Source organism: Lepisosteus oculatus, chromosome 26, assembly GCF_040954835.1.
Source record: "Lepisosteus oculatus isolate fLepOcu1 chromosome 26, fLepOcu1.hap2, whole genome shotgun sequence".
Classification (NCBI taxonomy): Eukaryota; Metazoa; Chordata; class Actinopteri; order Semionotiformes; family Lepisosteidae; genus Lepisosteus; species Lepisosteus oculatus.
Window position 1 is genome coordinate 1,682,685 of NC_090721.1, and position 27,289 is coordinate 1,709,973.

Genomic DNA, 27,289 nt, shown 5'->3' on the forward strand with positions numbered 1-27,289 from the left:
TGATTGCCAGCGCTGTCAGGCCTGTGAGTGGATCTGCCTGCTGTATAATTCATTGCAGCTGACAAAATCGGGAAACGAGGGGGAGAATGTCAGGTCTCCTGTTTCTCAGGTAAACCGGTTCAGACAGCCTTGGAAATCCTTATTGACTGGAAAGAGAATTAGCCATGCTCAGCTGACTAAAACATAAACTTTCCCTGTGAGCTCACAGCCCCCTGCTCTTTTCATTATTCCGAACTCTGATGATTTTAAACCACTGCTTCTCTCTGTCTGAGATTCTGCTGCCCAGCAATCATTTTCAGTACATTCAAAAACATACATTTTAAATGAGGGCAAGAACAAATGCTACAGTATGTCCATTACTCTTGGAGTTTGTTAAAAAAACTCTAACAAGTAAGGCAAGTGTGACTGTCTTCAAGGGATCTTATTCTTCTAGTTTTATTCTTTCCATAATATTATGTTATTGTCACACTTACTGTTGGTCATTTGTTGGATCAGTTTTCAATCTTTTCAATGGTGGTGATAGTCTTGATAGCCTATGAATATCATCTCGTTTCCCCAAGTATAATTGGTAAACAGCCATGTTTATTTTTTTAATTCTTAAGTGCTTCTAACATTCGGAAACTGTCTGTCACTTCTATGCCAAAGTTATTCACCGCTGCCTGAGACATGCTGTTGAGTTCTTTCTTGGTAAACATCTGAGCGTTATAGTCCTACAATATATCAGCCATTTCTTTTTCAGTGTCTAGCATGTTTCTGTTGTTATCCCAGATTTAACTTCATCCTTGCCTGTTTCTTTACATTTGTAATACTGAAAGAACATTTTATTATTAGATTTAGCCTCTGTCTTATTGGTCTTTTACCACACCCTTTTTACCTGTGATTGGAAATGATTAAATTCTAAATAATAGGCTCTGGGTGGCTCAGGATGCATTTTGATACCTGTGGGTAGACGTTGGCTCTTCTCCTATTGGCTTGTTCAGATGGTCTGGCAATTTCTGCTTCCACAAGGCTTTCCTATGTCTCTTTTGTCTCAGTAGGTCAACTCTAATCCTGTGCAGAGCAGAGTGAATGCATGGGGGTTCACATGATCTCCATGGCATCAGAATAAGGCACTTCATCAATACACAGAGGATGTGCTTACTTGGAAAATTATCCTCTCATTTTTCAGATCACAAGAATACTGTTTAGTGAGAAACTCAAACCACTAATGTTGCCTCAAACTAAATGGCAGATCAATATGTTTCACTTTCTCTTGGAAAAACCATGATGTCCAGGGATTTTATACTTAAATTAAAGGAGGAAACACTTGTTGACAGAAATATATTTAATTTGTACTTGAAGTCTGTCTCAGTACATATTAATGCCTTCCAGCTGAATTCTTCATGGAACAATAAAGGAATAGAGTTGCCATTTAGTTTTAATTTCTCCATCAATGCACTAAATAAGAATCTGAAAGGAGAGATAGGTATGGGTTAAAGGACAACAAAGAAATGCATTACATTAATGAGTGTAATTCATCATCGTTCAATTGAATTAAGTGTCCCTGTCTTCATTTTTTGCTGCTTTCACATTTCACCAACAGTGTATAATTCTTGACTGATATGTCAAAACAGTATAAAAACGCACAGAAACAGATTATAACTATATTTTGAGTGTAAAGTGTCCACAGAATTAACAAGTGTTTTCCCCATCCAAGCACAAAGTACAAATTCTGTAGGTCTGTTAAGGATTCACAAGTCAGAAATGCGAGTTCTTTACTGAATGATATGATTGCACACAATGAAAACAGAAAAAAAGGGGTAATAAAAGGGAGAACCACTGAATATCTATATTTTTTTATTCAGCAAAGCATATGCACATTTTACAAACTGCACAGAAACCCAATCGGCGAGAGATTGTCATTATTGGAACAGATCAGCTGTTATTAACATTTACAATCATGCAACAAGACAAGTGAAACAGCAACTATGACAGAGCTCTCTCTCTCGCACTCCTTCTTCCTCTGCCTGTCTGGATTAATTTAAAGAACACAGGTCAGGCCTCCCCTAAATAAACACAGCAAAACACACCCGACCCATCACACCCTTCAATGGTGAAACAGCATTTACACCAAATATTCAAATCAAACTAAAATAGAAAAATAAAAGATCAATGTGATCTGAATGTGAGCTGCATGCCAAGATTTACGTTATTTAGAATCATTTTGACTTATGTAACACCGAACGATCTTGCTGTCAGAAATCATACTTCACATTCAACAAATCTTGTAGGGTGGAAAAACTGAAATGACAGCCCTGTGGAATCAAGAATCACATTGTGGGCTGCTAGTGGTAAACTAGGTTTGCAGACTTAGAAATGAGTCGTGTTTAGCTCCTAATGTTTACAGCACCTCTCTAGATGTCAAACTCTCGCTTTCAAGCTGTTTACTGCTTGAGCAGACAGAGCTGATGCAAACAGGAGAAGGTCAACACATCCATACGGGTCGTCTATTTTAATGTCTCCACTACTCATTAGGTTTTGTTTTTTTATCAACACCACCTTTAAATGAAACACTCAATGCTCTCCTGTACAAAACCCCGCTCTTATCTTATCCTGGGATAACTGAGTGATCATCATGTCAGGCTGATTAAGTATTGTTTTGATTGTTCACATATGGAAAACAGGCAGTACTGGAGAGCTGGACAGAGCACACAGTACTATACTTGGGCGACAATGAAAAGAAATGTGGATTTTGGGGAGTGGGAACGATGGGGGAAAACTGAGAACAGAAGAAAAAAAAGTGACCAAAAGATTTAGAGGAAAAATGTATTGCATTTGAATGCACTGAATTTGCATTAAAGTTTAAATTTTAAAGGTGCTTTTAAATCAGGAATGAGTGGTAATAATAGAAAGAGACTAGCATTTTTCTTAAATTGTCCCAGTTAAGACAGCATGTACTGTGGTTTCAAAATGTCCTATCCACTTATTGAACACCAGTGACTAGGTATGTTTTGTAATAGGTTTTCTCCATCTTATGGTCATTCTGCATAAGTTTATGTTACTGGATAATGAGAACATATTCACTCATCTGAATAATGAAGGCAAACAGCGTCTCTATAAGGTATTCTTGACATTGTATAATTAGAAGCTGTGACAAAGAATGAAAGTGTTAGCTATTGCCTATTACTATCAATTACAGACCTGTCTCCTGCAGCCTGGAGCTGGATTGATTGCAATGTGTATTCCGAGGAGGAAAAGAGAAAGGATATAAAATGAAGATCTATGTAAGAAACATTCCATTAAAAGTTCATTTGCTGAAGTTGAAACTTCTGAACTAAAACTGATGTAATAAAAATCTTTAAGAGAATCAGGCACCCATGTCATCAAATCCAAGCAAACAAATATTAAATTGCAGTTTCTATCGAAGAAACCTTGTCCACCTTTGTATATAAAGCATGAGATTAAGTGGAAAAAAACATACAAATTTAAAAAGCTGCTATTATTTTTTAATTTTTGCAGTTATTGTGATCTTGTACACCATCCAAAAAGCAGCCCAGCTTTACGCAATGTAGAATTTTGCATCTTCAAACATTTTGCCCATTTGTGGAGCTACTGTAATTACTAAAGTACCCACAAAAAGTTCAGCTTTCATATTGCACTCTGGAACCACGGGTTTATCCAATTTCATGTAGTAGAGAAATGTTTTTTATAAATACACTTGAAGCAGGTAAACAAAAGGAGGCATTTCTCTCACATTGGATAATTAATGTTTTATTGAGGAAGATATTCGGTCAGCTTCTCTGACTTGCAAACACTTTTCAAACTAAAGGGCTATTTACAAGGCCAGAACATTGCTGTTTAGCGTGCAAGGCATTGGAGCTTCTCAGCTGTAGGGTGCACAAACCAGCACCCCAGCTGGTTCCCAAACAAAGCAATGACAAATGCCAGGTTCCTGATGGCACTCTTTGAACAATTAGACTTAAAAGCTTGGTGCAACTTTAAAGGAATACATCATTTTTGTTTTAATAAAATGAAGGAACTGCAACACTCAATTCACAACTTCATGAATAAATGATACAACTTCTGCCCACATCTCATCAACGGTCTCTTGAAAGAGAAGTTAAAACTTCCAACACCTTGTTTTATGGTAATTTCCTTACATGACCTGTTTGACAAACTATCACAGCCAACTTGTTTGTTGGTCTTAAACAGCCGTTCCAGCACAAAGTTTTATTTACGTTTTAAAACATGGGGATGGGGGTTGAGAGTCTGGGTTTGAGGCCAATTATGTAATAAACTTAATAGGTATAATAGTGCTGTTTCAGGTTCTAAGGATACTGATACTGAAAATTAAATCAAATGCATTGTAATCAACTGTTAAAATAAATATATATACACATCCTAAAAACTTAACATTAATTAAGCAACTAAGTACAACAAAGTTATCAGACGCTGAGGCCCTCCAGTTTGACACCCCTCTTTAAAATCATACCCAAATCTGGTGCAAAAACTTCAAGCACCAGCCCTGGATCCTCACTCAAACGTACAGCAATCGCAAGCAAATGAAATTCTGCCAGCAACAGAAGCAGAACTCTCCGAGAACTGCAGATTCTAGAAATGTAAATTAATGTGTCTGGGATGTCTTGTCACAACCTATTAGATTAGTCTGGATTTCTTAACCGATGTAAGGCTCTAAATTGCAGGAGGTAAAGGTCTAGCAAGCTAAAAGCCAAACCTAACATGGAAAGAAGAATCTGCCCCAAAACTTAATTTTGAAAAGAAATCACCATCTTCAATTATATGGTATATAGCACAACACAAGAGATGTTTGCTTTAAAAATTACACTCAGTCATGTCTTAAGAGTAAAAACTACCACAGTCCATTAAGGGATTGTGCAGAAAAAAAATAATTCATCTGAAGTGCCTATACTGTTTCTGATAAAACCACCTTTACAGCTAAAAATTGCTGACTGTGAGGACTGCAATAAATGTAAATCAAATAGAAGACAATACAGACAAAAATGATACACATATTTTAAACCAAGACAGTCCTCTAATGAGGAAACTCAATTTAACTGTTCTGACACATTTGACTGTGTAATAAAAAAAAACATCTTACTTTCAAGACAAAAGGCAAAGAGTCAAAAATACAGTCTCCAGGTGGAGGAAGACTGAGGCACGCTGGTTAGGTAGTGTTATACTACTCCCTTCGACACCTGTCCTAGGGACATACACAAAAATGTCAGTTTCCAATGTACTAACAGTTTCACTCAAAAGCATTCATTAAAATACAGATGACAGAAGCGAGGGGGCAAATATAAAAATATCTAGCAGGTGGGTAACACCATCTCACAGGAGTGAGCAGAGCAGGGCAGCTGTGCCAGTTTCTCAAGAGAAGATTGTTGTATTAGCTAACAAGGTCTCAAGTTCCTAACGTAAGTTCTAAAAGTAATGTCGTATCACAGCTGGACAAAATGACAGAATTACTTCCATATTATTATATTGTTAACAGAAATAAAAGGTAAGTAAATAGTCTGATGAGGATAAGAAAGTTTTGGAAAAAAAGGGCGTTTAGTTAACTAATTCTGGAAACTATGGAGAAGCAAGAGACATCAAAAGAATGACAGGCAGCATTCTTAAGAGTTTAAGAGTTTAAGAAAGCTCAAATATGAAAAAACACAAAGGTCTACATTGAGGACAAGTATAATGTTTCACTCAAAATATTAAATTTAGAATATTTTAAACTGGAACCGACACACATACACTGGATTCTCACATTTTCTCTTTAAGAGCTTGTGTCAATCATCTGCAGCTACTACCTCAGAATAGTACATTCAATCAAACTTGTTTTTGCTGTAATATGTCACCTTCTTGGAATCAAACGCAGCAACCCGTTTAAAATTTAGATCAGTGTTGAAGTCATATTTGGATTTGTAAAAAATGATTTCCTTAATGGAACCAAGCGATAAGCCAACAGTCCCTTGCAGGCTAGACAGTTAATGCAAAACCTTATTACGAAAAAAGTTACCAATGTTATACTTTCAACCTGCCTATGGAAGTGGCACCATACAAGCATCTTTGCACAGTACACAACTATTTTATGGAAGCACCAGGAGGTTAAGAACAATTTACAGCACAGTTTGTATGTGTATGGGGGATTCAAATTAAAATAAATGGTCTTCTAGGTCAAGCTCTCAAAGATATGGACTTTTTTATCAAACCAACATAGATCAAAATTAGGTTTGTGTCTTCTTTGCTATAAGGAGGACTTGAGCCCATCTCACGAATGGGAAGAATTCAGCAGGCAGTCTTTTTCAGAGACGTTCAGAAGTGTTTGGATATCCATGCTGAATTGATTTATAAGTCTGTCAGAAGGCTTGTAGCATTTAGCTGCATGGTGGGGATGCTTAACTCAGACTGTCTGGGTGAGGCCTAGTCTGTTAGCAAACATTGCAGCTCCGGTTTGATCCACAGAGCAGCTTCATAGGATCAGGGAGCAAGGATCTTCACATGATTAAACAGCAGAAAACTCCTGTTTGAGGACTTTAAAAAAAGAAAATGTAAATATTAATTCTAACCCAAAGGCTGCTGTGGGATAAACTTGGATAATGTTGTCGTGGAGAAACCCAAATCCTGATATTCACATTGCACAACTTCAGTATCAGGCAAGGGCAGAACTGTCCCAGATTTTTTTTCAGGATGCATTCTTCAGTTTCCCAGGGCTCAGTTTCTTTAGACAACAACAATTAAAAAAGAAGAGAAGTATGTAGAAGTGCAATTCCCATTCACCACCTCTGGAATATCCACAGCTGTCCAACGTCAAGTCAGGCTTCATCAAAGATGGCACCGGCGCACCAGCTGACAACTTCTGCATTGAATTAAAGAACCCTACAAATATTTACACAGTAGATACAGGCACTTAAAATGTCTTTGGTTGGAGTAACCCAACGTTGCAGAAAAATGCATTCACAGAGCTTTTCACCCTTGTCTGGGTTCAGTAGGCAACTAGTAAAATCAGTTATCAGTTTTTTTTAATTATTTTTCTTTTTAAGGTTCATTCTCATTTCAGATTTCCAATACTTCTTATCCTTCAGACAGAGCCACCTAAAATGAATGAACAAAAAGGAACAACGTTATTCATCTCGTTGAAGAGAAGTCACTTTGTCCTACTTATTTGACTTCTACTTAGTTTACTCTCATAAGCAAGACAGAAGACCTAGTGAGTTCAAAGCAATCATATCACAGTTAACATTAACACAGTTAAAAGCATTATAGAAGCTCACATGAGTGACAAACAGAATCACTTGGAAATGAACCTTAATAATGTAGAAGCTTCTTAAACAAATGCAGCACTTTTAGTGATAAGGGTGTATATAAAGTGTTCTTTTAAAATCAGAAACAGGTCCCCCCCCCAAATCAAATGTAAGAAACACACTTTTGTAGTACATTATGTTGAACAGTATGGGCTTCAACAACATCTAGGTGGTAATCATTAGTCAAACAAAATCTTCTAAATAATGCATGTCTGAAAATACATAAGATATTATATATCTATCACTGGTATCATGGGGGTAAGATTTAATCCTCTTTTAAAAGACTGTGTTATCTGTACATCATTCATTCATAGCAAGACATCTGGAAACTGATTAGGGGAAAGAAGGCGTGGGTACAAAGGCCTGTTCACTGCTTCCACACGCTGGGCTCTTTCAAGCAAGGCAAGGCCTTTTCTCACAGGTTGAGCTTTGCTTGCCACACGTTGGAAAAGCACTGCACGTGAGTGAGCAAAAGGTGATATTACTGAAGCCAAGATAAATTCACATATAGCGATATTAAAATATTTAAATATTAAAGAACACCCAAATGAAGCTACATAATAAGAACAGCCTTGTTTGTTGAAAGTCACGTCAAAAGATGTGCAACATTTTCACCAATCAGAATAGAGAGCTCAGCCTCTACACTCAGTCCATTTTTAAAAGGACTGGACTGACACTGGAAATACCCAGTTCCTCAGGCATTTTAGCTCCTGGGTAATCTTCTTCTTTGTATTTGAAACTTCAGAAAGTCTTTGCATGAGGGTGGCTCAAAGCCCAGTGTGAAATCAGATCTAAATAAAAGAAATTCTCAAACAGGCATAACAAGATTATGTAACAGGAGTGAAAGCATTTGAGGAATGTGCTTTTTCAAGGCTTCAGCAATACCCTCATAGTGCATTGTAAACATCGCCTGTGCAAAAGACTCTATAGATCGGAATATAACCTTAGAGATAAAGTTGATTTCTCCGAGATGTTACATAAGAAGGGTTACAAACAAGAGGAAGCCATTCAGCAGCACGACTGATGCAGCCATTTAAAACGTGTGAGCTGTATAAGATTTATAATAAATAATAATAATAAGAAGAAGAAGAATCTTTATTTCATAGAGCGACTCTCACAGCGTTTTACAGTAAGGAAAAAAGGAGGAGAATTTGAACAAATAAAACCGAAGCTTTCCAATGCCGTAGAAGATGCAAAGGGGCAGACACAGACATCAATTTATTCAAAGCCTTTCTGAAAACGTCTGGGTTTGAAAGTGCTCAGCGAAGGCGACTCTCTGATATGGTTTGGGGTATAATAAGAGAATGCCCTGTCACCAACAGCATGTAGACGGGCTTGGGGGACAAACAGGAAACCAGAGATGGTGAGTAGGAAGTTAAGTCAGACAGGTGCTGAAGTGCCAAGCCATGTAGAGCCTCCTTATAAGTGAGCATGAGGATTTCAAAGTCAACTCAAAACTTGATAGGCAGCTAGTCCAATGACGCTTGGACAAATCTGTGGTATGGTGAACACCACCGCATAATGCTATTTTTTGTTTTTTTAAATTTGTTAAAAATTAGGAGATGAAAGATCCTAATTTGGAGAAAAAAAGTCCTACGTATAAGTTTTAAATGTTTTATTTTTTTATCTCATGGCACCAGGATATTGCTGTACAGAGCTAACAATCTTAGTTAAAGACTGTCTAAGTTAAAGCACACGTATGCTTGGGAACTTGATGCACTGTTGTTACAGTGAAAAGCAGAAGTCCATACTTCACATTAACATGTAAGCTCACAGTCACAACCCTTCCCACACTGTTTATTGTCCTTGATGCGTAAAGAAGCACAAACCAAAAGAGGCAGAATATTCAAGGAAGACATTTAATCGCAATTACCTTTTCAGGGCAGAAGTCTGCACTATTCGGACGTAATTTTCCTGGCCGGCCTTTGATGACTGCATAGCAGAACATCGTGATCACCATCACGAACAGGAAGTAACTGGTGTGCATGAGATGCAGGTTTATCAGCGAGCGATCATCCTGAGAAGAGACAAACATAAAGAACTGAAGCTCTATGGGAACAGCCGACAACAGCTTAAGTTCATGACACAAGCAGCAGAGAATGAAGCAGTGAGTGATTCCTCTCTAGCAACAAATTTAAGAAGTTCACTGCCACAAAAATGAATCATTAAAACATTATTCAGCACCTCTAAAATTTCCAAAACACAAAGACTGTCAACTTTGTAACTGACTGTGGAAGTCATGGACAATAAATAAGCTTACATTTTGACAATGGTCAAACCTGAGCCTTTGTTTCAGGTATATTAGTCTCAAAACAATATACACTTAAAAGCAATACTAGTCATCTTCAAGCAGGCATCAAACAAACTTTGGATTGAAAAGCAAATACAAACAGGGCCTAATCCAATAGAAACCGACTATCTTTTAACTTGCTACAATAATGATCAATATGCAATTATGTAAAACTTTACATAAAAAATGTTTTTTTAACACAGATTTACAGTACGTTCAATAAACTACACATACCTGTACTTAAAGTTTATTTACAAAAAAGTAACAACATGTAATGACATGACTGCTTGAATATTGCAACATCTTGTGGCAAATTAGTTTGATATATTAGGAATTATAGTCGAGTATATAGATTTGATATTTTATGGTGGGTGTGAGTAATAAAAAGCACTTTAGCATGCCTTCAACAACAAATATATTGATATACAATAATTAAAATATCCATCCATTTTCTATCCACTTAATGTGCAATTCAGGGAGCAAGGCAGCACAGACCCCGGACAGGACAAGAGTCCCCTGCCGGACAAACAGACACGCACTCTCACACCAGAGCCAATTAACCTACCACTACGTCTTTGTATTGTGGAAGGAAACCAGGGCACCCAGAGAAAATCCAAAGGAACACTGGGCAGAAGACGCAAACTCCGAACAGACAGCACCCCAGGTCCGGAATTGAACCCAGGGCCCCGGTGCTGTTAGGCAGCAATGCCAACCACTGTGCCAATGTGCTGCTTATTAATTACTTAAAATATGCTCTACAGTTTTATCTGCTTTACATATGTACATCAATCTACAACCATAAACTAGATTCAACTGACTGCAAGGTCATCTAACCATTCTCACCCAGATGTTCAGCTAATACTGACTGACACTCTGATGATCAGACAACACGTAGAAAGCTACTGTGTTGTCAGCTCTTCACTTTCATCACACAGTATTCCATTTGTTTAAACTCCCATTCAATAACGCGCTTCTGCCACAGCCAAAATCTTATTAAATAAAAGAAGCTTACCACTGTAATAAAACGTGTGGCCCCTCACACTGAAAAGGAATTGAATTTTTAAAGAAAGACGCATGGGTTTTAATCACGTTGACACTGATGGAAAATATATTCTGCTAGTCCAAAACGTAGTTGACTGAAAGTGAAGGTTTTCACTGTTATTACTGCTGCAGCTTTCTTGAAAGGGGGGCAGATTTCATTTATTTACTGGACTGCACCAGTAAAAAAAAAAACAGTAAGACTGTCAGGTGCTGCCCCTTTCCTAATTGAATCACTGCCCTTTCTGCTGCACAGGGAAAGCTGATTACAGGATGTTTTGATATTTTCAGTGTGGTTCAAGAACACTTCAACTACTAGTTAAAACACGAGGAGAGGACTTGATCCTCGGGAAACATTAGAAATCACAGTACAAAAACAGCTCATACTGCTCTGGTGTCTCTTAATAGTCTACCCCCTGGTGTGTAGCACTGAATAAAATAGTGTTTCTTTAATGCAAACTGATATACTCACGTCTGGGACAATGACAGTGAGCTTGGGGTTTAAAGCATGATACACCTTGCCCACAGCTCCTTTGTAACACCAGAAGGGGTTGTAGTCCTGCGAGTATTTGGTGTTGGAGTCTCTGGCTGTGGTGAAGATCTTGTACCAGGATGTGGCATTGGTGTAGGTCTCAGGAACACAGTGTGGTGGCTGCCTGCAAAGCAAGGATAACAATTACTTAAAAACAGGAAAAGAAACAGCGTGATAACCGATTTGTAGATGACCATTACACAGATATGCATTTGATGGATTAGGAAATTAGGAGTTTAAACATCCTTCCATTTTCTAACAGCTTTATCCAATGCAGGATCACAGGAGAGCCAGGACCTATCCCAGCAAGCAATGGGCGCAAGGCAGGGCAGACCCTGGATGGGCCGCCAGTCCATCGCAGGGCACACACAGACAGACACGCCCACTCACACCACGCCAATTTACTGTGCAAACATGGTTAGCAAACGGTTGATAAATAACAGCATAAAAGCACATGAATGCTAAGCATTGTTCGGTGCCCTAAGAAAGGTTTATAAAACATTGTACCAGCTGGCTACAAGCCAGTAATTAAAAGGGTTTTAAGGAAAGCTTTCTTTCTTTGGAAAAAAAAAAAAGATCTTTGAGCAAAAGCATGCAGCCTCCAACCAAATATGTTACAATCTTAGCCTGCTGTGTCTGCGTGGGAGTGCAGGCGGCCTCCGCAGAGCACCGTGAGGACTCACACTGTGACTGGGAAGACGTTGCTGGCTGCTGTGATGGTCATGCAGCTGATGAACACCATCTGCTCACAGTGCCCATGCAGAACGCAGTCATCCGAATTCCAGGACGCAGGAAGGGTGAAGGTGATGTTCATCTCTTCATGGGCTTCCCTGCCTAAGCAGACAAGACAAGAGAGAAACTTGTCAGGGAACTACACCAACTCACACACTCCAAGAACCTTTCAGAAACACCATTCAGAGACTTAAAAGCTCTTTCCACGATCATCACTTTAACAGCTGACCACACAGTCTTTTGACCCACATGGCACAAGGGCTAGCACACTGATAGAAAGCACTCCAAGCAGACACCTCCAATATATCCATCTTTAGTGCAGGGTTATGGCTGTCCCTTCATGCTTTCTTTCTTGTGGGTCTGACTGAATAATACTCACAACACGAAATGACTACGAGAGGCTGCAAATACCAATTAGTCCAGATGTCTGCCAAGAAAAAAGCAGCAGCTTCTGAAATTGCCCAAATTATTTTAGTACTCACCAAAAGCTTAAATATAAGAAAGGTTACAAAGAAGAGGCAATTCAGTTCATCCAGTGTGTTTGTTACCTAACTCCTCCAGCAGTTTCTCAAAAAAAAAAGCTGAAGATGGGCTTTTAACAGCACTGCTAGCTCCAGACCCCTGAAGCCCTTTGTGCAAAAAAGGGCCTCTTGGTCTCAGTTTTAAAAGCACTTCTTCATAGTGTCCAACTGGGTCCTCTGGTCTGCATTCACTGTTGATTCTGGAGACGTCTGCAGGGCTGACTTTGTTAATGCCTTTGAGGAATCTGAATACTCGGATCAGATCTCGTAATCTTGTAATCAAGACCAAAAGAGTTCTTTCAGCTTGTCAAGGTGGGGCGTTTCTTTGAGCCCAGGAATGTATTTGCTCAATTTTCCTCAGCCTGATTCTAGAACAGGAGTGTATTTTTTTTTGTAAGGTGCAAACCAAAACTGCACACAGTTCTAGCCGCGATCCTCCTAGTACACTGTTGTATTTTAACACGGGTGCACACTCTGGGGCTCACCTGAAAGGCCGACCTGCTGGCCCAGCACTGTGGCGTAGAGATGGGTGATGTTGCGGGAGTAACCCCCGAACGGGCGCAGGGGGTCAAGCGTGAGGGTGATGGGGACAGAGATGTTGATGGGACCCGAGTCCTCCAGCAGGGGGGGGGCCTGAGTGTTGAGCCGGGCCTGGCCGCTGGTCACGGTGCTCTCCGGCGTAGTCGACTCATTCAGCCCATGCTTCAGGGTCTCGTTCTCCGAGATACAGAAATCCAGCTCGTTGAAGCGCAGCAGGAAGGTGTTCCAGTCCTTGCAAATTTAAAAGGCATAAATGCTAGTGCATGCCTGCTTTTCAATCCACGCAGATCACAGTTCAACAACGCTCTCACAGTTTTATGAAAGTCACAGTTTTAAAGGGCATGATGTTTTGATTTTTACTTTCATTTGAAACTTAAATTTAAATCAATGCTTTTCCTCCTAAAACGTCTCACTTTCTATACACACATAAAAGGTTTTAAACATTCGTGGAAATGAACAATCCGGCTCAGCAAAAAGTATACGGAGCATCAAAATAAATACTCAATTTCTGCATGCATGCTTTCCGAAAAATAGAGCAGACAGATTTTGGATACTGAATCAATGGATCAAGTGTCATTTGGATTAACTGATCACTCACGACTAACTTGAGTGACTTTGAATAAGCAATTAACAACCTCATTAGTGAAAGCTGATTGGGGCCATGTAATGAAATGAATTAACCTGTTGAACTTCAAGCATTCTGGATCAATACAGAAAGCAATCCACATGCCTGGCTTATCAAGAGAACAATATCTTTATGCCATTGGAATGCTGGGGGTTGGAATAAGTAGGAGCACCACTGGCATACTCCAAGCCAGCAATTTCTATCATTGCAACATGTTACAGCCAAATAAGGTCTAGCAGTTAAACTATACGAGATGTCGCAACACTCTGCCAAGATTGACATTTCCACGCTCTGAGTCACTTTTTCACATTCCGCCGCATCGGGAACGCCAGGTAGCCACAGCTGATTGAAGATGACCTAACAGGACATCGTTACACTGATCAAGACTGGGAACCTCACTTGAAGCCCATCCTGTGGGCTCACCCTGATGGGACAACATGCCAGCAGCACAAAGGCACGCTCTCATGCTTCTCTTGTAGCGACAGCAGAATTGGAAGATGAGAATGTGACAGTTATGCTGTGGATATCTTCTTGCCAGACTTCAGTCCGACTGAACATCTGTGGACAAGCTGGGACAATATGTGGCATCAAGGGTACAAAGAGCAATCAACAGGCATGTTCTTAAGGCTGTAAGAGGAATGAAGCAGAATCCCACAAGACAGTATATGCAACATAGTGCAAAACATGCAAGACAGACATACAAGCTTGTATTGCTTCTGACTGTGGTCATACTACTAGCCTGTGGATTTCAGAGTACACCATGTGTTAATCCATGCATCCATGTCCTAACCACTTCATCCAATTCATGTTTGCGGTGGAGCTGGAGCCTATCCTGGCAAGCAACAGGGACAAGGCAGGATACACCCTGGATGGGACGCCAGTCTATCACAGGGCACACCCAGACACAAACACGCATACTCATACCAGGGCCTATTTTCACACAAACTCCACAGAAATAACACCCCAGGAATTGAACTAAGGGCCCCAACGCTGTAAGGAAACAATGTTAACCCCTGCTCCACGAGCTTCCCGCTATGTTAATGACAAACGTTAATAAGCATAGCAAATTTGCCTATATCAAACTGGAAGTGCACCAACGACAAAAAGCTGGTAGTGCTTTGCATTTTTTTTCAAAGGTTATGTATCTTTTAAAGCTCAGAATAATTCGTGTATAGTGGATCTGTCAAATGTTGGATGATAACTGATAACTTCCAAGGTTCAAATGTTAACGTTCTGAAAAACAAAAACTAGAAGGGCCAATCTGGGGGCTGATTAGTTACAGAAATCACTCTGCAGCCGGTTTCTTGAGTGTGCATCACATCAGTGAGGTAACGTGGTTTTGTAACCTTTTTTTGACACTTTCAGCTTGAAAGCTCTTTAAGATTGTCGTCAAGAATTCTGTGAATTCCAAAGGAGAAAAAAAAAAAATCCATTACTTGAGCCAGAATGTGCTAGTACAAGTGGCGCTGCCTGGGTCTGATCTGGCAATCTCCCAGCTCTGGGCCCTGTTCTGTCCTCCCAGGCACAGGCCCATGCCAAAAGAACCAGTGAGAATCCCTGCAAACCACTTTTACATCCTTTTATTTCATCTGAAAAGATGTCTAGCATCTACCTTTAGCAAGAGGAGCTCAGTAACAAGTGAACTTAGACAAGAGTATGCAACCAATTAAAATAAAACTGACAGTGAATCATTTATTGCTAAATATGCCAATGAATGTTTTACTGAAGAAGCAACGGGGAATCCTCCCACCTCAGTCATCTCTGGGGATTTGATCTCCTTAATTTTGAAGAAGTAGCCGATAGTGAGGAAGGCAATGGCCACAGCACTTACACTGACCATAAAAATGACCAGTGGAGGCCGGCTACTGATGTAGGTCTTCAGATTCTCCAGGGGATTGATGCTGAGCATTGCTCCTGTCAAATACACCTGCAAACACAAAGACAGTCAGTTCACACCAGTGCTCACCAAAGCAAAGCAGCAAAATAAACTGCTGCTTGTGAGGATCAAAGATCTTTCCAACCCGATAGCTCCCAATTTTATCACTAATGGCCGCGCTCTATCTGCATCCTCACAGAGGGGTTTCGGAACTCGTATTGCACAACGACATCTGAAACCCAAATGATCCAGAAACATGGACCACTTCTTCCCCTTTTCTTAACAACAGACTCATCTCCTTCTCAATTCATTTGCAGAGTTCGGTTTTTCACACCTCTCCTCCTGTTCTCACTGAGTTTGGACACTCGTTCTCACCTGCTTCACAACCGCCCCTACTTAACTACTCTGTCTTTTCTTCTCTGCCTTATTTATCTGCTAGTTCCCCTCTCTCTCTGTTACACCTGATGAAGGCTCCTCAGTCGAAACCTTGTGCTTCATTTCTTTACCTTTCGCCATGCAATGAAACCTGTTCCTTTACTGCCTACAAGGACAGATTCCACAAAATTCAGAATTTGCACTTAATTTACATGTTATTACATGAGAGCTTCTTTGACTATTGTCTATTGTAAACTGACTGGACCAACTAAAATGAACTATTTACTGTTAAGATATACTGGATGGTGACAAAATTCACTGAAGACCTACAGAGCTCCACTGCACAAACATTTACTTAAGGGGCCTGCTCTGCTGAAGAAAAAAACACTTTTCAAAGGAAAGGAAATGCACCTACATGACTGAACATACAAGTGTGTGGTGGACATTGAAGAAACCACAGAAGCTTTAAATGTCAGATTTTCTGTCCAGTGGAAGTTGACTCTTAATCTGGTACTGAAGAGACTATTTTAACTCTTAACAGAATACATATCTCTGCAAATGGAGGATGGCTTTAGACTAATAGACGTTCCTAAGCATTTGTAAGCAAATGCTGAGGAAACAATGCTAAAAAAAACAAAACAATTAAGCAGCCACAGAATGCATTCTTTGAAAAAGAAAGCTTTCACCTGCAACAGCAACTGAACCGCCCTGCAGAGCTGTCTGGTCAGTACAGTGGCAAAGCTACAGCAGAAAGGTACGCTAGACGAAGGAAATAGAGAACAACTAAAACTAGCAAGAACATGAAGACACGGGTCCACACATCTTTATATAGAGAAATAAAAGAACCCTTGAAAAATAGAAAAAATGGGTATAGGCATTACAGAAGAAAGACTGCCATCACAATAAAACAAATGCCCAATAACACCTGTAAAACACAATAGCAGGCAGTCGTACTTCCTAGATTACAGGTCATTCCGTCTTGCACTGCAACACCGGAGGGCCAAAGATTTTAACAGAAATAGCTTTGTATTAAAAAAAAAATACAAAATCCTTCGTTCACAGTCATTATTTCCACACACTAGGCACTGAGTGCAAACTTCCACGCGTGTCTTTCGTTCACAGTAAATAAAAAAGACTGACACCGATGTGTTGGCTCCTGTCAAGAGCCTGTAATTAAAAGTCAACTGTCATAACACCCGTGGACTTGCCTTTTAGTCTGTCTTGCGATATTTTCTTCCTAATGACAATTCAAAGCTAAATAATACATTTCCCCCCCACGTTTACTAAAAACAAACCACGCAGATCTCGCAGTAACTTCCTCTGAGCGCCACCTGGTCAAAAGGTCTCCCGACAGCTGACGATAACTACCGTTTACAAAGGCACAACTACAAAATGGCCAGGCTGCTCACTAACTGTGGCGTACCTGCCTGCATTTAAATCCTAGGTGATCTAAAAAACCTCTGCTCATGTACACCGGCAAGGTGCGACCCTGACGCAACCAATGCTGTCAACAACGTTAAAGCTCAAGACAAAAGTGAGCACAGTCAAACCACTGCGCACATCACCATTAACACGTCAATACACAGACGGAGACCCCAGTGAAGACACGTATGGTTTTCTTCCTCTGTGAGGAATGAGCACGTATGTGAATGTCACGCTTAGGGGTTGTTTTCGAGGGAGTGCGACGCCACCAAAAAACAACAACAACAACAACAACACGATATCAGTTTATCCATGAAGTTTCTCGATCAATTTACGACGACGGGCATTATGACGGGTATTTGTAAAGCGCCACAGTCAGTTGTTTTTATTTGTGCATCAGTGAAATACGTCATATTTATTATCTACAACATCCTGCACTTCCAGCCAGCTTGCTGGCGAACACGCAGCAGCCCGGCCTTATTTACTCCTTTAATGCGTTTCAACAACCGTGGGGAGGGGAGGGAAAAAAAAGTCCCCCCCCCCCCCCCTCCCAATTGGTGGGCTTATTCGAGCAGCGCGTTTCAAAGCGAACAGCTCGCAACCTCAAATACCTGTCGGAGGCGGATTGCTGATTTGCCATGAAGACAATTACTCACCATTTTTCTTTCCTTGTGAGCCGCGGCTTGCGAGTCGATATTAGATCCGGAGAGTAAATTTCGGCCTCACGGGACAGTCGGAGCTTATAGCACTGGAAGGGCCGCTTGCCTCCTGTCCCATTATCTGCCCGTCCCTGCCAGCCTCGGTTCCCAGTTCACTTTCCTTTAATACTCAAGGATGTTGTTTTTACTCTTCTCGCACCTACTGCCTGCCGAGCCTTGCCTCTATTTACCGAGCTGACGGCTTCGTCGCCACTGCGCAGGCGTACGCCATCTCCGGCCCTATTCGCGAAACGCCCCTGCGGACTCTACGTAGGAATCGTCCCTTGTCGTCGTCCCCCGCACCGCTACGCCAAACCCGCGCCGCTTTAGTCGATTACACACGCCCCTCTTGTTTACGGAGTTTTTCTTTCCGGGATGACGTCAAACTCTCACTTTCAAACAGGAGAAACGCTTAGGAGGGCATGTCGACTTAACTGGTACTGACATCGACACAGGGAATTAAAGCGCTAAAGGCATTAGCACACTAAACTGCCATTAAAACCTGAATTCTTCTGGGAGGGAAACTCTCTTTTCTCTGCTAGAGGGTGAAGCGCGAAGCCGGACGTTGCCCAGTTGGTAAGGATAGCAGACAGACCACGTTCAATCTTTTGTGCTTCGCAAAACAACATCCCTTGACCCACTCTGCAAACAGCTTTAGACAATTTAAAGTTACGAGTTTATATTCACGGTACAGTAGTACGAGCCTGCATTTCAGAAAGCATTCCCCTCTCCGCCTGTGGCACATGGGAAGTTTGAAACTACCAGCGCTGTGAATCTGGTTCTGCATCTAGCCTGATGTCGATTCTCTTTTCAAGAACCTCGCTGAAAAGAGTACTAATATTACCATGATTTTTCATTAACAAAAATATCCACAGTTTGATAACCTAATGGTACTGTGTTTTTTTACGCTTCACTTTATAAACCATATTATGGAACAGCTCTGAACTTGCAGTGGATGCAATGTGTCATCTATTTAATGATTTGTACAAATTAATCTTTTTAATGGTTCTAACTCATGCACAGCTGCCAGGAGCCATGGTCTTCCTCAGAGAGGGCCTGTGTCCCGGCTTGACTGAAGAAGTGATACAGGCACTGCGGACCCAAGAGATCAGGACAGGTCAGGATATTGATCACATGGCTGGGCACTGAGACAGTATTGCCAGGAACATTTTAACTGATGTTATGTTATACTGTCCTTTGCAAGATGTACAGTATCATGGAAAGGAACTTTTATTTATAATTAATCTGTTATTCATAATGGGTAAATATCACATACACAAATATATATATATATGTATAATTATATAATTATATTCCTTCCTTTAATGATTATAAGGTGAAAATGCAACATTGAGTTTAAATTCCATTAAAAACCTGGAATATAACCAGGAAAAAAACACAACTGATGTATGTAAAAATATTAACTTATTGTGTTCAGATTTGTTATTATCTGTATCATTGTATTTTTTTGTTTGATCTTTTTGGCCGCCTTTTCTCCTTTGTATTGTTTCGTGTTTAATAAACCTTAAAAACATTTTATACTGCAATGAAAAAGTAGATCCTACACTTGTAAAAAGCACATTTTGATATTAAGGTATCTGTGCTAGCTATACTAGTGGAGCAGGTAGATCTTTGTGACTCCCACAAACAACCAAAACATGCATTGTATATGTCCAGACCGATAAAAGCTTTTTAAAATAGTCTTGGGGATCAGTCAACAGAGTATATTTATTTTGAATATGTATTAGCAACCGAATCTAAGTTGACACAATTTACATTCAGTGGAAGACCTGGTCTCATCAGAACTTGAGGAACTTGCTCAGAAGTGCTCCATATCCTACAAGGTAGGAAAAAACATGTTTCTCCTCAAAACCTATAACCAACAGGTTTATTTCCCGCCAGTGCTGCTTAATTGTGCAGAGCTGTGCACACGCTCACACCAGGGCCAGTTTTCCCAGGGGCCAGTGAACCTGGCAGCTTGTCTTTGAACTGTGGGAGGAAAGCGAAGCACCCAGCAAAAACTACGCAAACTACGCAAACATGGGGAGAACATACAAGACTCAGGCAAATAGCACCCCAGGAATTGAACACGAACAATGCTAACCACTGTGCAACTGGGCCGTCTGCTTATCTAATTAAGTGCCTTAATTAGGAGCTAATTTGCCTTCCTAGTCAGGCACATCGTCAACCTCTTTCAGCGAGTCGTAGCTTGCTAGGACGAATGTGTAGTGGCGCCCACTTTCAGGCACATGTTTCTTGGGCATGATGCATTCCAGTTGTTCTCTCTGCACAGCACCTAGGCCTACTGCAAAAACATCTGGAGCAAATGTTAACTACTGCACTGCCATTCTGCACATATGGTTAATCACTGCTTTTTTAAGTGTGTTACGTGTCCGTGGTAAAATCAATGTGGCTTTATAACCTCATTTTACATGGCTCTTCCCCTTGTGTTTTAGGCGCTGGTAGCTATACGCCGTGTCCTCCTTACTCAGCACACTGGCTTTCCTGTCTCGGGAGCTGATCTCTACGAGGAGCTGCTGAGCTCCATGGCGATCCTGTCCACAGGAAATGAGAGGTGAGGGGCCCTTTCTCTTTCTGGGCCCTTTCTCCGCGGCTTTTACCCAGTGGAGAATTTCAACAGCGAGGGGATTCACCCAGGTTACATACCAGCCAGACGACAATGCCAGGGGGGGTCACCTGGCATCTAGCACAGCCTGTTACTCCCAATTTTCATAAGGTATTGCCTCATATATATTCAGTTAGCAAGAAATGAATATAAGCTTATGAGTTCGCAAAAATAACATTGCTGAGTAATAGCTGAGCTATGCACTGGACTATTGGAGCCGATGGCTTCTTTTAAGAAGAGATCCTTGAATCAATTACAATAGCTGCTAACAATCACACAGTCTGAACAGTCTCCAGTTGTTTGTTACCTTTCTTATGTCCCTATGAGACAGTCGCTGGACAGTCCCAGCTCCGGCCCATCTTTCACCAAGTTTCTGTGGCTGCGCTGTCCTCTTGTTTCAGTCTGGACGTGCTGCTGGACGCTGGGCTGTACACAGGGGAGGTGACAGAGCTGGCTGGGGGCCCGGGCAGTGGGAAGACACAGGTGAGCTGGCTACAGCTTCTGACAGGCACACGGCCCGCTTTCCTCACTTCTCATTTGTTTGGGGCATGGATGAGGAGGACCTTTTAGTATAGCTAAGAGCAAACCAGCAGTTCCTGCTATCTGATGGCCCTACCGCTTATTTGGGAAGAGTATATTCCCAGGGTAAAATATGTCAGCTGTAAATAGTTACACTATTAAGCATAGGAAGTGAATTGTCTTTTTCATGGCATGTGCACATAATCCTTTGTTAGTTTTTCACTGCATTGCCTTCTCCATCAGGTTTGCCTGGGTGTGGCAGTGAACATATCCTGTGTTCTGAAGCGGACTGTCCTATATATTGACACGAATGGGGGCCTGTCTGCCTCTCGCCTGCTCCAGATGGTGCAGTCCAAGACCAGCAATATGGAGGAGCAGGTAGAACAGTCCTGTCTGGGTTTCTGATATGAGTAAACCATTTATTTTATGAGTAATCCATCTAAATAGAATATGTGCATATCCATCTCCATGCTAGGTCTCTTCAATTCAGTATTCTACATTGTGGCTCTTCAGTCATGGTCTCTCTGTTACATTTTTAAATTACGGTCCTTCAACTGCAAATCAATCTGTTTCCAACATCAGATATTGCCTTTCTTAATGCTTAAATCTATTCTACCTTAAATCACAGCCCTCTTATTATTTGGGATGCTTCTATTTTTAGTTTGATTTAATGCGTTTTAAACACAAAGCATACTGTACTTGTTTGTGTTCTGAGCTGACAGAAAGGAAGAAACTGTGATCTCTCTCAGATTATCGTGTACTTTTACCTGCTACCCATACTCTCCTCAGCAGCCGTCCTTCTTAACTGTAATTATTGATTCCTTATCTGCACGTTATTATGGATCAATGGACATGTGCTGCACCGTAATGACATTTCTAACATGCGCCTGCCTCACTCTTTTTGCCATTTTTACATTTGTTTCTTTGAATTATTTTGTATTTACTTTATGTAATAATTTACTTTAGAAAGGTGTCTGCTGAGTGAATAATAACGATGAAGGCTGACTCGAGCATGTGTGCGTGTTCCAGGTGGAAGCTCTGAACAGGATCCTGGTGTGCCGGGTGTTTGATGTCTTCTCCTTGCTGGAAACTCTCCACAGTCTGAGAAGTGGTGGATTGGAGCAGGTGAGGTTTTCTTTTCCATGGAGGGTAGGACGTCCACAGATGCCACTGTGTGTTAACGGAGCCCTTTTGCACATTTTGTGACAGACTGTATTAAAATTGCTAGTTGTATTAAAGAACATTCTCCTTGACCAAAACAAGAGATGCCAATATTTTTTGTGCTTCCAACTTTTTGAAATATTCAGACTTTGTACAATCAGCTGAAAGCACACTGACACTAGTTTTTACATCAGTGGGTTTATCTGAGACATTCAAAGACGTGCTGTGTACCTTCCCAATCTATCCTTTTAAACAGTTAGAGATACTTCATTGTTTCCCAGTGTTGGCACGTTAAAGCAACAGATAAATGATTTCAACAGAGAAATGAAAACCATGTCTTTTTGAATAGTTTTTACAAATGTTTTTAACGATGTTTACATCCGAATAAAACACAATTTACCATCTGGGCAAATTACCCATAGATTACTCACACAGTATGCCTACAGTTTTGCAGGAAGTGAATAAAATTCCAATTTTATAGGCTGTGTATCCGGTTACAATAGCCAGCTGCACCATGCTATGCATGTCAGTAGTTCAGTGCTGTTATACTGTATAACATAATGCTTTGGATTTCACAGAGGGTCCAGCATGAAAAAGATGAAGAAATAGTACTTGTAGGAAACCACGCTGTTTCTTTCCCAGCTGCCTTGAGGAAGCAAGTAACACCTGCCAATAGTACTTTGTTTCTTGTCTCCTCTAAGGCTTCTGTGAGGAATGGCCCAATCAGAGCGGTTCTAGTGGACTCGGTGACTGCAGTCCTCTCTCACATGCTGGGAGGCAGGCAGACGGAGGGTAGGGAGCTTGTTAATTCTTTGAATTAATCAGCAATCTGAGAGGAAGTTTCCTAATATCTGTTCTGTTCTGCCTGGGAGCAGCCAGACTTACCCTCATTTTCAAAAAACAGCTTAGCTTTCGTACCCCATCTGGTCCATGTGCTGTGTGCTGGAGTTATGTTCATACTGCAACTAAAAAAAATTGACTAATAGAGAACAGACAGTAATCTGCTGTGCTTAACCCATCAGTTGCGCTAAAGTGCTTTAATAAAGAAGCTAGGTAGTGATCTTATAAGGATTGTAGTTGATGAAGAATAGTCTTCAGATGAATGCAGATGAAGTCTCTCTGGGAAACCACTGACACTGTGAATGCTGATTCAGCCTTGACTTATTTCAGTGTGCTTCTGTGCTGCTGCAGGTATGTCTCTCATGATCCAGGTGGCAGGGGCACTCAGGTTGATAGCCAAAGATCTCAATGTTGCCGTTCTGGTGAGTAGGGCTAAAATGCATCCACGAACATTGCTGTAACTGTGGGCTTCATGTGGAAGAACAGGTGGAAAAAGCCTTAGCTATTATCATTACCCTTATGGTTGTTAAGCAGAAAGCCATGTTTTCTTGTTAAGGGGTGTGGCAATCTAGACTATTCCAGGCATAAAGCAATAAAGGATGTAGGCAATAAATCAAAATGGTGCTCTGGATGGGATATGCATGCACTGATAATTTAGCAATCTTTAAGGTTTGCACCTCGATTGGGCAACTTTGTAGGATTTCTTGCCAGGAGTAGAAAACACAATTTCATCCCATGCTGCAACAGCGTGTACTCTGAGATCCTTCTGTGTGCTGCATCCGAAAGCTGTGCGCAGTAGGATCTGTGCTGTACAGATTCATGCTGTTCTTTTGCCAGGTGACCAATCACGTGACGAGAGATGGAAACGGGGTGCTGAAAGCTGGGCTGGGGCAGTCGTGGAGCCATGTGCCCCGCACCCGGGTGCTCCTGCAGCGTGTGGACGGGCCCCAGGCGCGGCACAGCGGACTGCGCTGGGCGACCCTGCTCAAGTCCTCACGACAGGTACGGCTTTCGCGCTGCCTTTGAATGCCGACATCAGATCTGCCTCTCGATCCTCTCTGTGTGAATTCTGTTCTATCATGGATACCTTAATGGGCAACCAGCTACCAGGTGGAAGCAGTGAAATATTAATTATTACAATTTATTGCTTTGATACAGCACTTTACATCCTGAAGGATCCCAAAGCTCTTTTCATATAGGACGGGACCCACTTGGGTGCTTCATTAGTTGAATTAAAGGCAACTTTTCTCCTGGAGGAGAATTTAGCCAGGAAACAGGGGTTAACACCACTACTCTTTTGATTAGTGCCATGCGATCTGTCATGGACCTGTGTTTAACTCTCATGCAATGGACAGCACCTCCTACAGAACAGTGTGCCTGGTCACCATATTAGGACACTGATTTGGACATTCTGGTCCCAGGAGAAGAGCACCACCTACTGGTCCACCAGCATCTCTGGTTGTCCTTAGAGGCCTCTCAGCCCCTGGGCTCAGCCCTGCTGGATGATATTTTTCATGTGGTCATTGTGTAGCTTGTTGCCTTTTATGAAATACAGGGTCCTAGGTTGCAATTTCGAAGGACACAGTAGAGGGTTATGGAAGGCTGAAGAGTTGTGCAAGTGAGAAAAATAATTCACTGGCATGATAGATGACTACCATATTGTGCACCTGACTGACCTGTAATTTCAAGCAGCGCATTGAGATTGGAGGAACTGCTGAAGAAGAAAATCGCTTAATTACTCGATTTTGGGGAGCATGACAAACCTCAGTTACAGGGGTAACTTATTATTTGTCAGGTGTTTCATTTTGTGCCACGTGCTTTATCTGTGCTTTAAAGGTGGGTTCACAAACGTGCAGTACAGACAGTGTAAGTGTAGCACAGCGGTTAGGGCTCTGGACTCCAGACAGAGGGCAATGGGTTTAAATCCCAGGCAGAATGCTGACGTTTCCTTGACTTGTACTTCATTCAGCTTCTCCTTGTAAATGTTCTTCTGTATACATGAATCTTCAAGTTGCTTAAGTGAGGTTTTCATTTTAGCCCAGCCATGTTGTTGAGGCCGATACCCTGATCTTTTTCAAGAAACAGCTGGATGAGCTCCCTTTGATTAATTAACTGCAGAATGGGCTAGATGTGCCGAATGGTCTCTCACTGTCTGTAACCTTTATTGTGATCTTATTTACTTCTGCAGTCTTCTTCTACAGTACACACCTGGGAGCCAAACACTCCAGTATGAAATGATCGATGCAAAGACCACGAGCCCCACTGCTTTATCCTTTTCTGAAACTGAACTTTAGCAATGTTAATCACAGAGTTAACGAGCAAAATGACCTGTTTTGGGTGACCTGTGCCTCTGGAGTGGTGCCAGCTTTCATCAGCCACAGGACAAGACCAGTGGGGTTTATTTTCAGAATGACCTTGAATTGTAAACAGTAAAGCAGACTGCAGTACAAATTCAGGCTAATCACTTAGCCTGGTTGAAACTTTCACTGTTTCAGTTGATTTTGAAAACCACTTTATTTAATGTAAAAAATATATTGCGCATATCCATCCACTTTCCAACCTCTTCATCCAGTACTGGGTCACTGAGATGCTGGAGCCTATACCACCCAGCAGTAGGTGCAAGGCAGGATACACCCTGGACGGGACACCAGTCCAAGGCAGGGCACACATAGGCTACATACTGTAGCAGGGCCAGTTTTCCCAGAAGCCAGTCCTTGGACTCTGGGAGGAAACCAGAGCACTCAGAGGAAACCCATGCAGACACAGGGAGAAGTGTTAGTAAAGGCTGTCAGTCAGCTGCATTTGCTGGGATGTAACAGTGTTGTTGTCGTTGTGTGTTGCAGCCTTGCCATCAGAAACAGCAGTTTGACTTGGGATCTGGGGGACAGCCTGCAGATTCCCATCCTGATCATCTGCAGCGAAGGGAGCAGGAGGATGTTTTTAAGCATGACTCCTGAGGAGGGTACACTGGGAGATGTATTGCAAGCACTGTGCAAGCTTGTGAAGAATGTTCTGACTGAGGTCTGGGCTTCAGGCTTCGAGTCTAAGCTTCAGGAGTGGCACAGAACCTCACACAAAAAAAAAACAACTGATAATGCTGTGACTTTCCTCCACCCTTGATTGTGAACAGAAACAGGATTTTCACCAAGATGTTCCTTTTGGAAATTCCTTTTCTGTGACAGTCCAACTCCTGAAGGAGATCATTTGTCTCTCCTTTTGTCTGTTAATTGTTCAGGAACGCTGGATGTGAATCATTTATTTAACTGTGCTGACTGTAAGGAAATAAAAAGGATTAAAGTCTTTTGGCTGATCTACCTCTTTTGATTGCCAGTAGCTAATTGATCTCATCCAGCTTTTTTGTGAAGTAAGTCAGGATATCGACTTCTAAACATAGCTAGGTCGCTTATTTAAGACTTCCACAACCTTTTCTTTATAGATGTTGCAGGTTTTTGTAGTCTGTCTTAACATTTCTTTAAATGTGGGAAGAATATGATTATTTGGACTGATTTCAGAGAAGCAATATATTTTTATAATGCGGTGACTAAAAGTTTTAATAATATTCTAAATGGGGTCTTACAAGTGCATTGTACAATTTTAAAATGGCATTCCTTGACTAATTTGCTACTGGTGCCAGAATCTAGAGCATTCACATAAGTTAGGAAGAGAATTATAATGTGAGTTGTAGATGTGATGCGAATACAAGTCCTGTACTGTACGAATAGGAACGCTAAAAGCCCTGTGTTACATAGTCCTATATATTTGTGTGTGGTTTCAGATGAAAAGATGAATATGAAGCAAAAGTACAGAATATCACTTCTGTTTCGGAGTAATTTTGTACTTAGATTTTGTGCTGTGTAGAATAATAACATTTTTGTGTTCAATCCCCACATTTCAGGTGAGGATAACTATTGGGACAATTCCCTGCCAGGTGTTTCTTGTTGGTCAGGTGTTTTCCTGCTACAGTACTAACGTGAAAGAGCTACAGTATTAGTGGGTAGTGTTGGATTTAGTTTTTGCTCTTCCCTTTGGTGTCTGTGTTTGGAGTCAGTAGAATGACTTCAGAAGTGCACAGAAACATCTTGTCTGCCTGTGTTACAAGAAAATGCCTCCAGACTTATTGGCTGGGGTTTCATCAAGCAGCAAAACTGACTGCCAGCACAACCAAGGAGTTCATCAAGGGGGGGAAGTCAACCTTCTGATTT

The 27,289-nt window shown here is 41.2% G+C and overlaps 2 protein-coding genes across 14 annotated transcripts; one reads left to right on the plus strand and one right to left on the minus strand.

Annotated features, from left to right (window-relative positions):
* Positions 1 to 1,819: 1,819 nt before the first annotated feature.
* Positions 1,820 to 18,157, minus strand: tmem248 (transmembrane protein 248). Of its 10 annotated transcripts, none has more exons than XM_069184298.1 (9): positions 17,900 to 18,157; positions 16,508 to 16,580; positions 15,822 to 15,987; positions 15,321 to 15,497; positions 12,891 to 13,176; positions 11,836 to 11,986; positions 11,093 to 11,276; positions 9,166 to 9,309; positions 1,820 to 7,083 (listed from the first exon to the last, which is right to left on the minus strand). In XM_069184298.1, exons 4-9 carry the CDS (start codon positions 15,477 to 15,479, stop codon positions 7,063 to 7,065), a joined length of 945 nt encoding a protein of 314 aa, XP_069040399.1. In that variant the 5' UTR covers positions 15,480 to 15,497; positions 15,822 to 15,987; positions 16,508 to 16,580; positions 17,900 to 18,157; the 3' UTR covers positions 1,820 to 7,062. The 10 variants fall into 10 exon arrangements, with proteins under 10 accessions (XP_069040399.1, XP_015223135.1, XP_015223141.1 ...); XM_015367649.2 differs by lacking the exon at positions 17,900 to 18,157 and adding an exon at positions 17,030 to 17,512; XM_015367655.2 differs by lacking the exon at positions 15,822 to 15,987.
* Positions 17,545 to 26,387, plus strand: rad51d (RAD51 paralog D). 4 transcript variants are annotated; one of them, XM_015367645.2, is made up of 11 exons: positions 17,545 to 17,598; positions 18,965 to 19,058; positions 19,724 to 19,785; positions 20,398 to 20,516; positions 20,969 to 21,050; positions 21,330 to 21,464; positions 22,116 to 22,211; positions 22,949 to 23,039; positions 23,439 to 23,509; positions 23,925 to 24,089; positions 25,931 to 26,387. In XM_015367645.2, exons 2-11 carry the CDS (start codon positions 18,977 to 18,979, stop codon positions 26,042 to 26,044), a joined length of 1,017 nt encoding a protein of 338 aa, XP_015223131.2. In that variant the 5' UTR covers positions 17,545 to 17,598; positions 18,965 to 18,976; the 3' UTR covers positions 26,045 to 26,387. The 4 variants fall into 4 exon arrangements, with proteins under 4 accessions (XP_015223131.2, XP_015223133.1, XP_006641024.2 ...); XM_006640961.3 differs by lacking the exon at positions 17,545 to 17,598 and adding an exon at positions 18,293 to 18,517; XM_015367646.2 differs by lacking the exon at positions 17,545 to 17,598 and adding an exon at positions 18,321 to 18,378.
* Positions 26,388 to 27,289: the final 902 nt, after the last annotated feature.

Bases quoted from the DNA above. Each gene is read 5' to 3' on its own strand.
- tmem248 (XM_006640821.3), bottom strand. The intron at 11,987-12,890 runs GTGAGCCCCAGA...TTGTCTGCTTAG, and splicing joins CCAGCAGGTCGGCCTTTCAG to GCAGGGAAGCCCATGAAGAG. The intron at 7,084-9,165 runs GTAATTGCGATT...CATTCATTTTAG, and splicing joins CAGACTTCTGCCCTGAAAAG to GTGGCTCTGTCTGAAGGATA.
- rad51d (XM_015367645.2), top strand. From the start codon at position 18,977: ATGGTCTTCCTCAGAGAGGGCCTGTGTCCCGGCTTGACTGAAGAAGTG. The intron at 19,786-20,397 runs GTAGGAAAAAAC...CTTGTGTTTTAG, and splicing joins AGTGCTCCATATCCTACAAG to GCGCTGGTAGCTATACGCCG. The intron at 23,510-23,924 runs GTGAGTAGGGCT...TTCTTTTGCCAG, and splicing joins ATCTCAATGTTGCCGTTCTG to GTGACCAATCACGTGACGAG.